General features: G+C 43.2%; 1 protein-coding gene across 5 annotated transcripts in view; it reads left to right on the top strand.

Annotated features, from left to right (window-relative positions):
* The first annotated feature begins 204 nt into the window (after positions 1-204).
* mtss1la (MTSS I-BAR domain containing 2a) overlaps positions 205-13,905 on the top strand; it is a 29,922-nt gene continuing 16,221 nt past the window's right edge. For 4 of the 5 annotated variants that reach the window (XM_034878350.1, XM_034878351.1, XM_034878354.1 and 1 more), the window contains exons 1-3: positions 205-795; positions 5,111-5,172; positions 5,299-5,372. In XM_034878350.1, coding sequence (XP_034734241.1) covers positions 727-795; positions 5,111-5,172; positions 5,299-5,372 — 205 coding nt within the window. In that variant the 5' untranslated portion in view covers positions 205-726. The remainder of the gene's footprint in view (positions 796-5,110; positions 5,173-5,298; positions 5,373-13,905) is intronic. The other variant, XM_034878353.1, reaches the window with a different exon arrangement.

The following is a 13,905-nucleotide window of genomic DNA, read 5'->3' as shown; positions in this document are numbered from 1 at the left end:
ATTAACAGACGCGTGCGTGAATACACATGAGACACCGAGGAAGTCCTCATTTACATCTTAATCAATTGTTCAATGGGAAGACAGCTTTGGGGCTTCACTTTTGTTTGCATGGGGGTGGAAGGAGGAGAGGAGGGAGGAACGGTGGGGGGGTTTCTCCTTGACCCCTCCTCCTTACCCACTATGCAAGTGTATAGTGAAGGGGGGTGGAAAACTTGACCAGCCCCCTTCCCATTCCCATGGATCGTGTTACGGGAGACTCCAGCTCCGAGACATCTGCTCCCCTACTAAGAACGGAGCGCGTCCCCGAGACCTGTGACCGATACCGTCTCCCGTGGTGCCCGGTTCCTCCTCCTCCTCCTCCTCTTCCTCCTCCTCCTTGCCCCCTCTTCACCACAATTGTGTTAACGCTGCGATCATGAGGAGCCACAGTGCGTGCCCCGTCCACGTTTCCCGGCTGTAACTCTCCAGGATCCAAAGCGCCTTCCCCGCTCCTGTGTGTCCGTGTGCCGAGTAGCGTTCGGCGGGGAGAGCGAGCGGCAGCTCCCGGTGCCTCCGAGCACAACGTTTCTTTTTGTTTGGGGCTTCGCATCCTCGCATCCTAGGAGAGGACAACGAAGGGCAGATGAACAAAACAAAGATCCCCAATGTCTGACGTTTGAACGCGGATATTTATTCAGATTTTTGTTGTTGTCTTTTTCTACGAGATTTTTATTTTTTTTGGACACCATGGAGTCGGTGGAGAAGGAGTGTGGAGCGCTGGGTGGATTATTCCAGGCCATCGTGAACGACATGAAGGTAACACACACATGTAGGCTACATTAAAGTAGACAGGGGTCATATCTGACCTTTGAGGTTGCACGGTGGCTGATATTTTTACTGCCTTTGTCTCTTATACCGGGTCCTCCCCCCAATGGAAACACCGCTGCAGGACAAAGTGAGAGATGAAACATGTTTCTCTTTGTGTTATTTGCATGTGCAGCAGGTCCGCCAGGCAGTGTGTGTGTGTGTGTGTGTGTACTAACTGGAACTACATTTTTATTTTGCTTTTATAAAACTGAATTGGTGGTGGCTTTATGTGTTTGGTTCAGGGATCAACACCTAATCTATAATCAAATGGTTAAACCAGGCCATCATTTTCTGAACAGTTGTGCAGCTATCTCAATACAAATGTTCTGGGGGTACCATTTGACCCCCAAAACATCTGTTCCTCCTCCATCCCAGCCCCCCAAGGATTAGCCTATTAGATTAAATGTCAGACTCCGAAGGATGCTCTGAAAGAAAATAACCTGCTCCATCACCTCAACCTCCTGGACAGAAACAGGCTTGAAAGGGTATTGATTGTGCTTCCTGATGGTTGATTTCCTTGTGTCAGGATATCTCTAGCCTACTTTAGTAATATCTAGCTCAATACACATCGGGTCCAGGACTTGTGAATGTGAATGAACTGACTTACATTGCATGTTATTTGTATTTAAAATGACTTATCCACCTCTCAACGTAAATGATTTCTTAAGCAGGAACTGGATGTCTCCCATTATTTATTACACACATGCAAATGTCTGTGTGTGTTGGGGGAGGGTCAAGTCAAGGAAGTTGAACTAGGGTGGTCTGTTGTTGTTCAGACAACAGATGGAAAGTGTGAACGTATTCATCAGGCCTGGTGGCAGCTCCTGGTCTTCCCATTGGGGAGGAGCCTCGCGCTACAAAGTGTCAATGAGAGCGAATAAGTCGAGCATCAGGCAGCACTTTCCACCTAACAGATTTCTTATTGATCGCTGTAGCTCACAGGGCCGTGGTGCCTTCAGATGGACTGATTTATGGGCCCTCATTTGTCAGGCTCCAATGAAAACAGCTCTTTGCTATTGACCGCGCTGGTTCGGTTTCATCTATTTCCCTTTTGTGGTGCTCGTGCCAGGGACCAGTCTGTGTATTGATAAGCAGCGCAGATGAATGGGGCTGAAGCCCTTAGTCAGCACAGTGTCCATGTCCACAGTCTGAGACAGACATCTGACCTCATTCCTGCCGCCTAGCTGGGCCACGCTAGAGCCTGTCAGACTAGCTTTACCCCCCCCCCGAGCAACGCAGCAGAACACCTTTTCTGTGCTGATCTCGCTGATTGGAAACAATGTTACAGTATAGTGTACAAGCACCTACTGTACATGCTACTAGGGGTGGGGGGGGAAATCGATTCAGCATCGTATCGCGATATTTTCTGTCGCAATACTGTATCGAGACACAGAAGCCAAGTATCAATCTATTATTATATATGTGTTGGTCCTTTTTTCTGCTTGAAAATCCCATTTTAATAAAATAAAACCAACCAATAAAATTAAAGTGAGATGAACAAACAGAGGAAGAGAAATGTATCTTTTGTTGCATCTAAAAGTTTCCCTTTTGAGGACATCATTTGAAATTGGGAGAAATTTGAAGTTGGGAAAAGGAAATGAATTGCAATATATCGCAGAATATTGCAATTCATTAAAATCACAGTTATATTGAATCATGAGGATATTGTATCGTGAGGCCTCTGGTGATTCCCACCCCTAAATGCTACCCATACAGTACACTTGTAGAGCCAAAAGTTCCTCTTTATAGACTGTACAGACAAAATGTGTTGCTATAGGCAGCACCTGTTGGTTATGTAACTGTCTGACGAAGCTACAGGAAAAGAAATAAAAGAGTAGGAGGTGATAGAAGAGGAGGCAGGGTGAAAAGGACTACAATGATTCAGCTGGATTACATCAGAAATCAAGAATTAGGTCAGGAATGGATGTGAATGGGATGCGACTTTAAGCATCTGTGTGGGAAAGCAACCACCTTTTAAAAAATATATATATATTGAGCGAACCACCTCGGAGGATGATAGTCCTGACCTCGCCCTCCAGTGAATGACGAGGCATGGGAGGAAGAGCCTGTCTCGCCTTCCTGTCCTCCCTCCCTCTGTTTGTCTCCCCTGGCCTCCCAGGGAGTGTGTCCCACCCTCCCAGGGAGTGTGTCCCACCCTCCCCTGCTGCTCTGCATGTAACCCTCTTTGCCCGCTTCTTCACCCTCCTCCCTCAGCTGTCTTGGCAGCGCATCCCTCCATCTCCTGGGAGTCACAGGACACACAAGCTAATTAGGCACCTGTTGGAGTCAAGTGCAGACAGCGAGACTAGGAGGATCAAGGCAAACATTTGTGTAAGCAACGACGGCTCCTAAATCACTCTTTAAGGCGGAGAGAAGCTGGGTGTTGAACGCTGTCATATCCAGAATGCACCAAGAATGTTTCTAGATTGCAAACTGACTATATATAGTGTTGTGGAAGTTTCTGTACAGCAGGAGAGGAATTGTTTCGGAGAGAGAAACAAACAGTGAGATTTAATCATTGACTATAGAGAATAACAAAGTGGGAAGACAGCTTTCACAGAGGAACAATGTGACCATCAAAACAGTAGCATCCCTGTCTTATATCTTGTTCCCCCTAGAGGAGAAAATGACGTGTTTTGTAAAACATGTCTAATTTTACAGACAAGTTGGAGCCTCTTCTTGACCCTGGACCTGCTTTGATAAACCTAACACTGAACAAATGTCTCCTTCAGACTCCATGGTAAAAATGTAGAGCCTAACAGAGTCTCTCCTTCAGGGAGGACACACACGGAAGGAATTTCACAAGTCGCACAACCTGAAAAGCATTGTGAATAATTACATGAATAAAAATAAAACATGCATATTAAAGAAGGATATATGAAATCATGCTTAAATGTAATTTTCCCATTACAATAGGTGTATACTCAAGATGCTGGCGCTCCATCAAAAGGGGATCATGGGGGTTATGCCTTTCGTCTCCGATCTCAGGGGCTCAAGGTCTTGCTCTAATGGGATCTAGCCTTGAATGTGTTTTATGTTTAGTTTCTGCTATTACAGCTCAAGGCTGCATATGATGATCCTGGAGGAAGTCTAATCCAGAAATTTCAAAGACCAACCATACTACCTGCCCGGTGCACATAAACACTCATGATATGAGAGCTTATTCAGATCATGCATGTACGAAAGACATCTAAACGCATGAACACGCATAATAGCCCATAGCAAAGCTCAGGGATCGGAATAGGACTGTATTTTAAACTTCACTGTAGTTGACTCTGGGTTCAACTTGGTCCCAGGTGTGTCTGTTTGAAACATGGATGGAGACTTCTTTCTTTTGATGCTTTATTAAGATCAACAGTACAAAGGTGTCTAGTTTGTAGACACGTTTAGTGGCTGTAATTTTGCAACAAGGGTGCATATTGGGATAGAGACTTCAGATACAGTATTAGGGGATTACTAAGGTCTGTATTAAAGAGACTTCAGATACAGTATTAGGGGACCACTAAAGTCTTTATAAAAGAGACTTCAGAGACAGTATTAGGGGATTACTAAGGTCTGTATTAAAGAGACTGCAGATACAGTATTAGGGGACCACTAAAGTCTATATTAAAGAGACTTCAGATACAGTATTAGGGGATTACTAAGGTCTGTATTAAAGAGACTTCAGATACAGTATTAGGGGATTATTAAGGTCTGTATTAAAGAGACTTCAGATACAGTATTAGGGGACCACTAAGGTCTGTATAAAAGAGACTTCAGATACAGTATTAGGGGACCATTAAGGTCTGTATAAAAGAGACTGCAGATACAGTATTATGGGCCCACTAAGGTCTGTATAAAAGAGACTTCAGATACAGTATTAGGGGACCACTAAGGTCTGTATAAAAGAGACTTCAGATACAGTATTAGGGGACCACTGAGCTCTATATAAAAGAGACTTCAGATACAGTATTAAGGGACCACTAAGGTCTATATAAAAGAGACTTCAGATACAGTATTAGGGGACCACTAAGGTCTATATAAAAGAGACTTCAGATACAGTATTAGGGGACCACTAAGGTCTATATAAAAGGATCCTAAGAGCACCGTGTCAATCAGTGTGAATTAAAGTGAAAATACAGATTCTATCATGTTGAAGAGAGCATTGTCCTCTCAAATATGAATGCATACAGTGTGTGTGTGTTTTGAGAAGGTATGCCCCTGCACCTTAATGTCCTAGGGGAGATATTTCTTTGACTCATTTCTTTTCCCTTTTTCTGACCAGAGCTCTTACCCTGTTTGGGAGGACTTCAGTGCCAAGGCCACCAAACTGCACTCTCAACTCAGGTGAGAAGTGGTTCCAATGAATGGTAAAACCTGGAGGAATGAAAAGTAATTGTGCAACATTTACAGACTCTTGTGTGTAAATGTATATAGTCATGGTACAGTGAGCATGTGTCACTATATTTACAGGACCACGATTCTGGCAGCGGTGGCCTTTTTAGATGCCTTTCAGAAGGTGGCGGATATGGCTACCAACTCTCGAGGTAAGTTTGTGGGGGGGGGGGGGGGGGGGGGGGGGGGGGGGGGGGGGGGGGGGGGGGGGGGGGGTACTAATACAAGCTCTCACACCTTTCGGCCTGGGTGTCGGTACTCAATGCCTTTTTAAGGGATTGACTACATTAACACAGTATTATTAGTAGTATTGAAACAATTATTTTTTAACTCGGATCTAGAAAATAGTATTTATTCTTCTTGATTTTATGTAATGTGATTGGCCCACTATTGCAGCAGCTACATACAGACTGGGGTGTGGTGAAGGAAGAGCCCAAACAATACTTTGTTGTACAGTTTTGGACAGTTATAAAATAAATATTTTAATAATCGTAACACTTTGAAAACATATTTGTGTGAAATTGATTTGGATGGGGAGTGGTGGTGGTATTTTACATAACGTAATGTTTTGATTTACACGAAGAAAAAAAAAAAATTCCTTTATTGGTATTGGTATCACTTCATGGGTATTAGTATCATAATCTTTTAAAGCATAACCAGCCCTTTACACCATGACGTTAACACTCCAAAGCAAATTGTGGAAAAAATGCAGACAAAATGACGTTAAACAGCTTTTTTAGAACAATTTGATTCGTGTCATGTTGCACAAGGATGGTTTGTGTCACAATTTTCACTCGCTAGTGTAACTCTGCATCATGATCGGGCGATACTACTGCAACATTTTGTGTTGTGCAGTTTAACATTCTTAGGAACACAGTATTTTACAACATCCATTGAGTGGCACATACACACTTTTCTTTTTAATCTTAATCGTTCACATCACACATCTTGTATGCCTACTAGCAAACTTGCTGCACAATTATAATCTAAGAAAACTAGTAGTGGACAAGCAGTGTAGCCCCCCCTCCCCCAACCACCCAAGATGCAATTCTGCCACTGAGATGGCCAAAGTGGGGACAGCTCTGAGGGGGAAGCAGAGCGTAGGGCCGAATGAAATTCTGAGGCTGTTAACCAATGTACGATAATTTAGATCATTTATTCCTGTTAATAGGCCTACTTTGTCCTTAAAAACATTCTTTTTTTCTTAATATTTGTAATGTTTTAGACAACAATATACAATGCAACATTACAATGTCAATTGTAACAAGACACCCTTCTATTAACCCCGTCCCATCCACAACAAACCCGTATGCTGGAAAAAAAAAGAAGATAAAAATATTAGACAAAGCCACCTTTCTAATGTTACTCCTGGTAACGTATAATGTAGTCATCTTGCTCTACCATCCCTATGTCCCCAGCAGTTATGAGTCCTTCAAAGTAAGCCAGTAAAGGATCCCAAGATTTGGACATTTTTTTTGGATGATCCTCTGAGGGAGAGGGATGTTCTTAAAAAAACATTATAACGCGTGTGTAGTCACGTGACTCTGCCCGTATAAGTCAGCCGCATGGATAGCATAATGGAGGATAACTCAAACACTGAGTCCGAGTCCACTGAGCAACTTGTGCCCCCCAAAAAAACCCCGCTGTGTCCATTGTCTGGTGACATTTTGACTTCAGAAATGACAATTTAGAACGACGTGATTAATTATCGTTATCGAGGTAAAATATGCAATTAATTAGGATTTTGGGTTTTATGTCCTATTGGTAGCCCTTCCTGAGCTTTTTTGTTTCTTCGGTCTTAATGAGGTCCGCTGATCTGCTTTGTCACTCGGCTAGTGGCAGGAGACGGGCTGGCCACAGAGGCAGCTGATTAACACTGATATCTTTGGAGTTGATCATCGAGAGCAGTATGTAGGTCAAAAAAAGCCTGCAAACCTGGACCAGCGAGCAAAGGCTCCTAACACACACACAAAGATATTGAATGAGTGACAGCTGGTAGCCGGCCACCTGACCTCTAAGGTCACATGCCAACATGCTTTTGAACAGTTTGCACTCGCACAGGCTGACACACACACACTGACCACTTAGTTCTGAAGTGACTAAAGAGGGAATCTCTTCAACAGTGTTCACACATTCTCACCCTTTTTACTCCTATAGCCGTTCCAGTAACAGTACAGTTTATAACCATGGCGATACTACATCAACCTTAAATGATTCCTGATGTGAGTGCAAGATTTAGCAGGGGAGACTAGGGTTAACCTGCTAACAGCTGACAGCTAAATTCAATAAAACAGAGGTACAGACCATGGCAGGGCAGGGCTTCAAAGGAAAAGTGTGTCTACTGTAAAAGAAAGTAAAACAGCCGAGTGATAGATGGACCAGAGAGAGATGAGAGAGGGGCAGTTTGAGTTTCACAGCTATAGATGCATAAAATCCCTCTTAAGTGTGTCACATGTACGCCCACTTACTTTTCTGCTCCTCTCCCAGGGACATTAACTTTAGGATTAATGTCATCCTTCTCAGGCCACAGACTGATGCAACAGGGAACACTTTGGGTCGAAGAAAGACTTTGTAACAAGTGAAGAAGAGACATGATTTAGACTGGTGCCGATGAATTGACCGACCGAAAGTTAAGACCTGATATTTTTGGCACATCAAAATATTGAACATTTGATGAAGGCAGTGTCGGTTTGTCGGTCAGTCAAACTCCACTTTGGTCCAGACTGAAATATCTCAACAGGGTTTTTGATGGATTGCCGTGAGATTTTACACAGATATCCTGAAATTAATCCTAAAAACGTTTGGTGATACCCTGACTTTTCCCCTTGCGTCATCTTCAGGTCAAAATTTGGATTTGTCCAATACTTACTTTAACCCCGCGAAACTAATGTTATTCACTTCAGCTTGCTATGCTAGTGTTAGCATTTAATTGTACCCAAGTACAGTCTCAAATTCCAGACTGATCTTATGAAATGACGTTTGTATGACACACCAATTCGTATGCCATTATTGTTTTGTAATCAAGACGCATGCTTTTCAGCGTGTATATCCACGCCAAATATTTCAGCTTCTATATCCACGCCGTTTGGTACCCATTGAGTCACGTTACCTTGCGATTGCGTGTGAATTCACGCCGTAGTGAGAAGTAGTAGTAGTAGTTTGGGGTGTCAGCAGCTCAGTCCGTAGGGAGTTGAGTTGGGAACCGGAGGGTCGCTGGTTCAAGTCCCCGTACAGAGTGTGGACCGGTAGCTGGAGAGATGCCTGTTCACCTCCTGGGCACTGCCATGGGCTCATGAGCACGGCACCAAACCCCCCTCAGCCGCTCAGGGCGCTGGTCCAGCCGGCAGCCCACTCACTCTGACATCTCTCCATTAGAGAGATAGGATCTAATCATGTGTGTGTATTTCAGGTCTTTGTGTAGTGTGGAATAACAATTTAATATACAATACAATACAATATTCCCATAAGGGATTATAAACTAAATTAGTATGAAAGGGCAAAAATCTACGTAGGGAGGTTGGTCGGGGGGGGTGGATTTTTATGGCCGCAAAAAAGCAAATCAAAGTCCCAACTTTGGGCTCTGAGAGTTTGTGATTTGAATGTGATATTGAAAATAAATGATAAAACTTCTAACTGGACGTTATTTACTATCGGCATTATAAAATGGTCCAAGTCTACAGAGAGGTTGTGTGTATTATTTTGCTTGTGGAGTGATGTTTTCAACGTTCAGCAATACAAGGAAAACATATTTGCTCTTATAGTTGCTTTTTGGGAATTCCAACAATTATCCCAATTAATCTAAAAGTGAGTGTGCAGGGCAACATTTCAATCCCACTTCTCCTGTAGGAGCTGTGTTGATCTTTGCATTCTCTGAACCCCAGCAAGTAATTTGATGTCGTTGAACCGCAGGCTGCAGGCTCCATGATTAGGCAAATGTGCCCTTCTGGCAGCTACAGTGGATAAAGTTATTATCCTAAAATATACTGGCATTCAGATCTCTTTCCTCTTGCTTTTACACTGACTAACTCCAGACTGTTCAGGAAACTGTGGTAGATAAATAGAGATTACTTGCTCGCCATATCGAAAGTCTCTGTTTCTGTGGCTATTTTTTTTCCCCTTTGTGTGTGTGTGTGTGTGTGTGGGTCTGTCTGCCTGCAGCGGTCATGTTTATCTCAGCGTCTGCACTGCCATATAGGGCTGAACACACCGCAGGGGGAAGGCCCTTGCCTGTGAACTGTTGGCCGTCAGTGCTGTCACCCCGATTCCCCTCTCGTGTTCGAGGACGAGCCGCAGCTGCTGGCACAGCTGGAGGTTTCACTCCATTCTTCTTCTTCTTCCTTTTAATCTACCTTTGACACACTCGCCCCGTCACCCCTTTAACTCTCACACACACTCTCCAGACTGTGCAATGGGTTTCCCTTGCCAAGTAAGGCAACATTTCCCCTCATTCAGTGCTTCTTGATTGATCCAGAGAGACAGGAATTTAATGGAAGAGGATTGTATACATTTCCTGTCCTGTCTTTTCATGCATATCCTATAATAGCGGCATTATATTTGAGATCACCCCCCCATTTCCACCTCTTACAACTTTCTCTCTGTGTCTGCGTATTCATGTTCAGGCTTCCTTATCCCGTGTTGTCAACTTTTAGAGTTTATGGCCTCGGCCATGGCGTCGGCGTCTGTGTTTTATGAAGCAGCTGTAGGAGTCGGCTGCCAGCCGTTTTGGCAATGTGTCTGACAGCGCTGTTTCTGTGAGCTGTGCTGATGGCACGTCTGTCTCTCACATCTGGGTTCAATAAAAGTGTACTACAAACTACAAAGTCTATATTAGATCTACAGTATGCATTTGGAGAATTTGAGCCTTTTTAATAACATAAATGTTTCATGTTTCAACACCCATCTTTTGTGTGAGGTCAGCCAAATGCCTTGTTGGTGTGTGCTTTTGTCGTTCATATTAACATATGTGATGTGTTTTTGAGGGCCGGGCCTATCTTGGGAATCATGGGCTCTGGGATTTGGGTTTTCTTGTTGCTAGGCTGGATGACATGTGTTTTTAGTGGATGGTTGACTTTGATTTTTTCCCCATTTTTGGACATTGGAGAATTAGATGGAGGTCAGAGAGCCAGTAGTTCAGAACTTATGGTCCATCATGGTAGAAGATACAGGCTGGGAGAGTGATGTGATTCTAGTTAGGGACGGGTTGGCCAGGGGTGGGGGTTGTGGTTGCAGTGGGATTTCCACAGCTCTGGGTATCCAGTCTAGGCAGAGGCGTTTAGCTAATCCTCTTAGCCCCACTCTGTAACACACAGACACAGACTGCCTTCGCTTCCCTTCCTGATCAGCCACCCCCAGCTTTAAAAAATCCCACTCTGGGATCACTGGCCAGACTGCAATGCACTGCAAGTCTGTGCTCAACAACGTCAACGCAAGCTCTCTGTCTGTCCCTCCGTCCGTCCCTCTTTCTTGTACTTATTCAGTCCATACTTAGTGAAGGAATGGAGCTATGTTAGTAGATCAGTGTCTCAATGAGGCAGTAATCTTCTTGGCCCCTGTGCTTCTCTGGGTTGGCAGATGGGACGGATATCCCCAACCGCCATCTGGACGGCCTGGCACGGACAAGATGCGTCCGTGGCCTATTGCAGTGCGAGATCAGGGGATTACTGTCTTCTACACTATCCCAGCACTGCAGCTATTTTTAAGAGCATGTCAAATAATGAGAGTGTGGCCCATGTGACCAGCACTGACAACCATCAAGCTTGACATTTCATGTTTAAGCCTGATACGAACCTGTATTGTACCAGCACAGGGAGGTTAGAGCTTATGTGTGGATTGGAATTTGTGACAAGAGCTTATGGATTGTGAGTGTTTTAGATTGGACATACAGTACATGCACATGCAGTCACTTTAATGAGTGATGTCTCGTGGTCTGCTGTGCCATTGTGCTGATTGTAAGCAAGGCGCTGCAGGTATTTCATGATCCTCAGCCGTAAAGTTTCAAAAGTATCAACAAGGGTCTCTTATTTCTCCCTCAGCTGTCTACCTTGTTTGTAGGAACAGCTCCCAACTCCGCTCTCTCCAATTTATGGGCTTCAACCAACAATGATGTGAGAAACAGATGAAAAGGGGGGAATAATAATGTAAAAAAAAAAAAAAAGTACTGTTCTGCATAACTTTCATTCTGAGGGTGAATACCAATCTAAGAAGACAAACACGAGGCTTGAGGGGAACACTGTGTTCAGCAACATGAACTCGGTGTGGAAGGGAGCTGGAGAAGGGAGGGAAAATACACAGAGAGAGAGAGCCTAATGGAGGAATGTATGGGAGGACATTAAAAGAGGGACTGAAAGGGATACACATAGTTGTTGTTTTTTTACAGTGCATCATGTCATTAAGCTGACTTTTAACCAAAGGGACTTACAATTGATATATACCGTATACACTGTTGATCCCCTGACTTATGTTAATCAGTTAAAAATGTTATCCCTGCAAACTATTAGCATTCCCATCAGCGTCCACAGATTAGATTAGACCTGATTCAACTTTATTGTCGTTACACAGGTACAGGTACAAGGCAAAAAAATGCAATTTAGGTCTAACCAGAAGTGCAATAGCAGCAAGTGCAGGATATACAATGGTTTCATAAGTGCGGGACATGGATAAGTACTGAATATAATGGATTATTAGCATGGTAACACGTGTAACCAAGATGGTGAACATGACTTGATGGTGAATTGGGCTACATGGGCTAAAAAGCAGCAAATAAGTATGTCATTGTGGGCAAGTTAGCACGCTGATATTAGCTCATAATCTTTTAGGTAAGCAGGGCTTCCAGTTCCACTGTAGTTATTTTTTTACAAGCAGTTGAAGGTGATCAGAATCAATCAGCATGAAAAAGAAAAAACTTTGGATGGAGTTAGGGTGATAGCATTCACTCTCAGGAAGACTTTATAGATATATGGTTCCAGTATAATTGAAGTGTTTTGTAGCAGAGAACATTGCAGTCCAACCACCCACATCAAAAGGTTTTATTGTTACAATATGAATATAAAGTATGTACAGACATCATATTTGACATCTAGTCTCCGACTACCCACAAACACACACCAAGCTCAGCGCCGAGGAGAATGGGAAGCGATGATTATAAACTTCCCCTCAGGGTCTCTATGACTCAGAGGCTACAGGTGGAGGTGTAGCGGGGGTCAGCATTGTTTGGAGGGTTGTTTGCAAATGAGTAACTCAGAGTGGGCACAACATTGTCAAAGCTTGTAAAGGAGGACAGCTTGTGTCGTCTGGTTAAAGTGGCTTGCAGGCTTTGCTCCGTTAAATACTGAGTCATCCACAGATCTCTGGCTGATGTGGGGTTTGGACACATCTGGGGTCCTTTTGCGTTGCATGTAGGATCCTCCAGTGTTCTCTAAGGGTGGGAATCCCCAGACGCCTCACAATACTTATGCCACAATAGGATATTATTGCAATTTGGAACATATTGCAATACACTGCAATTTATAACCTTTGTTCCAACTTTTAATTTTAACCCAATTTCCCCAAAAGGATACTTTGTCAACATCTGTTTTATCTAAAAAGATACATTTCTCTTTGTTCATATCACTTCAATATGATATAATTGTCATCTCGAGGTGAGGCGAATACATTGCCCTGTGGAATTTCTGTTCTTACCACTTTATTTCTGTTCTTTCCACTTTGTTGCACGATGCAGTACTTACTGTAAATGTTCCTGTTTTTATCTTCCCGTCTCCCCTTTTTCAACTCCAGTGAAAAGCACATCTGGACGAGGGGCGGCATCTATTTTTAGCGGCATTTATGTCCCTGAAAAGGAAGCTCCTCCAACAAAAAAATAACACTTCCTCCTCCTCCTCCTCCTCCTCCTCCTGCTCCTTCAGTCTCGTCTAATGCACTCCATAACATGTTTACACCACATCCGAACTGTCCGTGTCGGTGGCTGTCTCTGGTTGTGAGACACAACTGCTCACGGGCCAGACAACAATGGGATGAGTGTGTCTTTGTGTGTGTGTCTCTGTGTGACTAAAACAATTGATCATGAGGCCATTTCCTCCGCCTTTCAAAAAAAGACATTCCACATGTAAGGAAGTGACCCAAAGGTTTTGAATCCTGCTGTATATGCAGTGCATACCTTCACACTCATGCTATATTCTCTCAGTCACAGGGTTATTTAATAATACATTTAACTGACAGCACTAATTTCTAAATATTAGGTTTTAATAAAGAAATATCTCTAAATAAAATGTTGGTGGGTACCTTTGCTATTATTATTAATATTACTATTATTATTATTTCTGCACATACAGCAGTGAGGTCTGTGTCTGTGACCCCCCTCCCTCAAACTCTGTCACCCCACATCCGGCTTTGTTTATGAGGTAAAATATACTTTTGACCCCAATGTAGCAGATAAAACACTTACATAAAAAAATGAGTAAAACAGAATTTGACTAAATGTTACAAACATGAACCAAAAAATCTTCTGAAATGCTCATTTTCACTAGTCCAGCTTTTAAGGATGTGAATATGTGTTAGATCAGAGAGATTCAGGGGAGTTTCCCAAAAGACTTGCACGCTGTCTGTAACTGTCATCCACAATTTATGTAACTTGTGTACTCCCGTTCTACAATCAATGTTCAAACTTAGTCTTTTATCCGCCTCTTTTAC

The sequence above is a fragment of the Etheostoma cragini genome, chromosome 8 (genome assembly GCF_013103735.1).
Source record: "Etheostoma cragini isolate CJK2018 chromosome 8, CSU_Ecrag_1.0, whole genome shotgun sequence".
NCBI classification, from domain to species: domain Eukaryota; kingdom Metazoa; phylum Chordata; class Actinopteri; order Perciformes; family Percidae; genus Etheostoma; species Etheostoma cragini.
The sequence above is the reverse complement of the archived record's forward strand: the minus strand, read 5'-3'. Positions and strand labels throughout refer to the sequence as shown.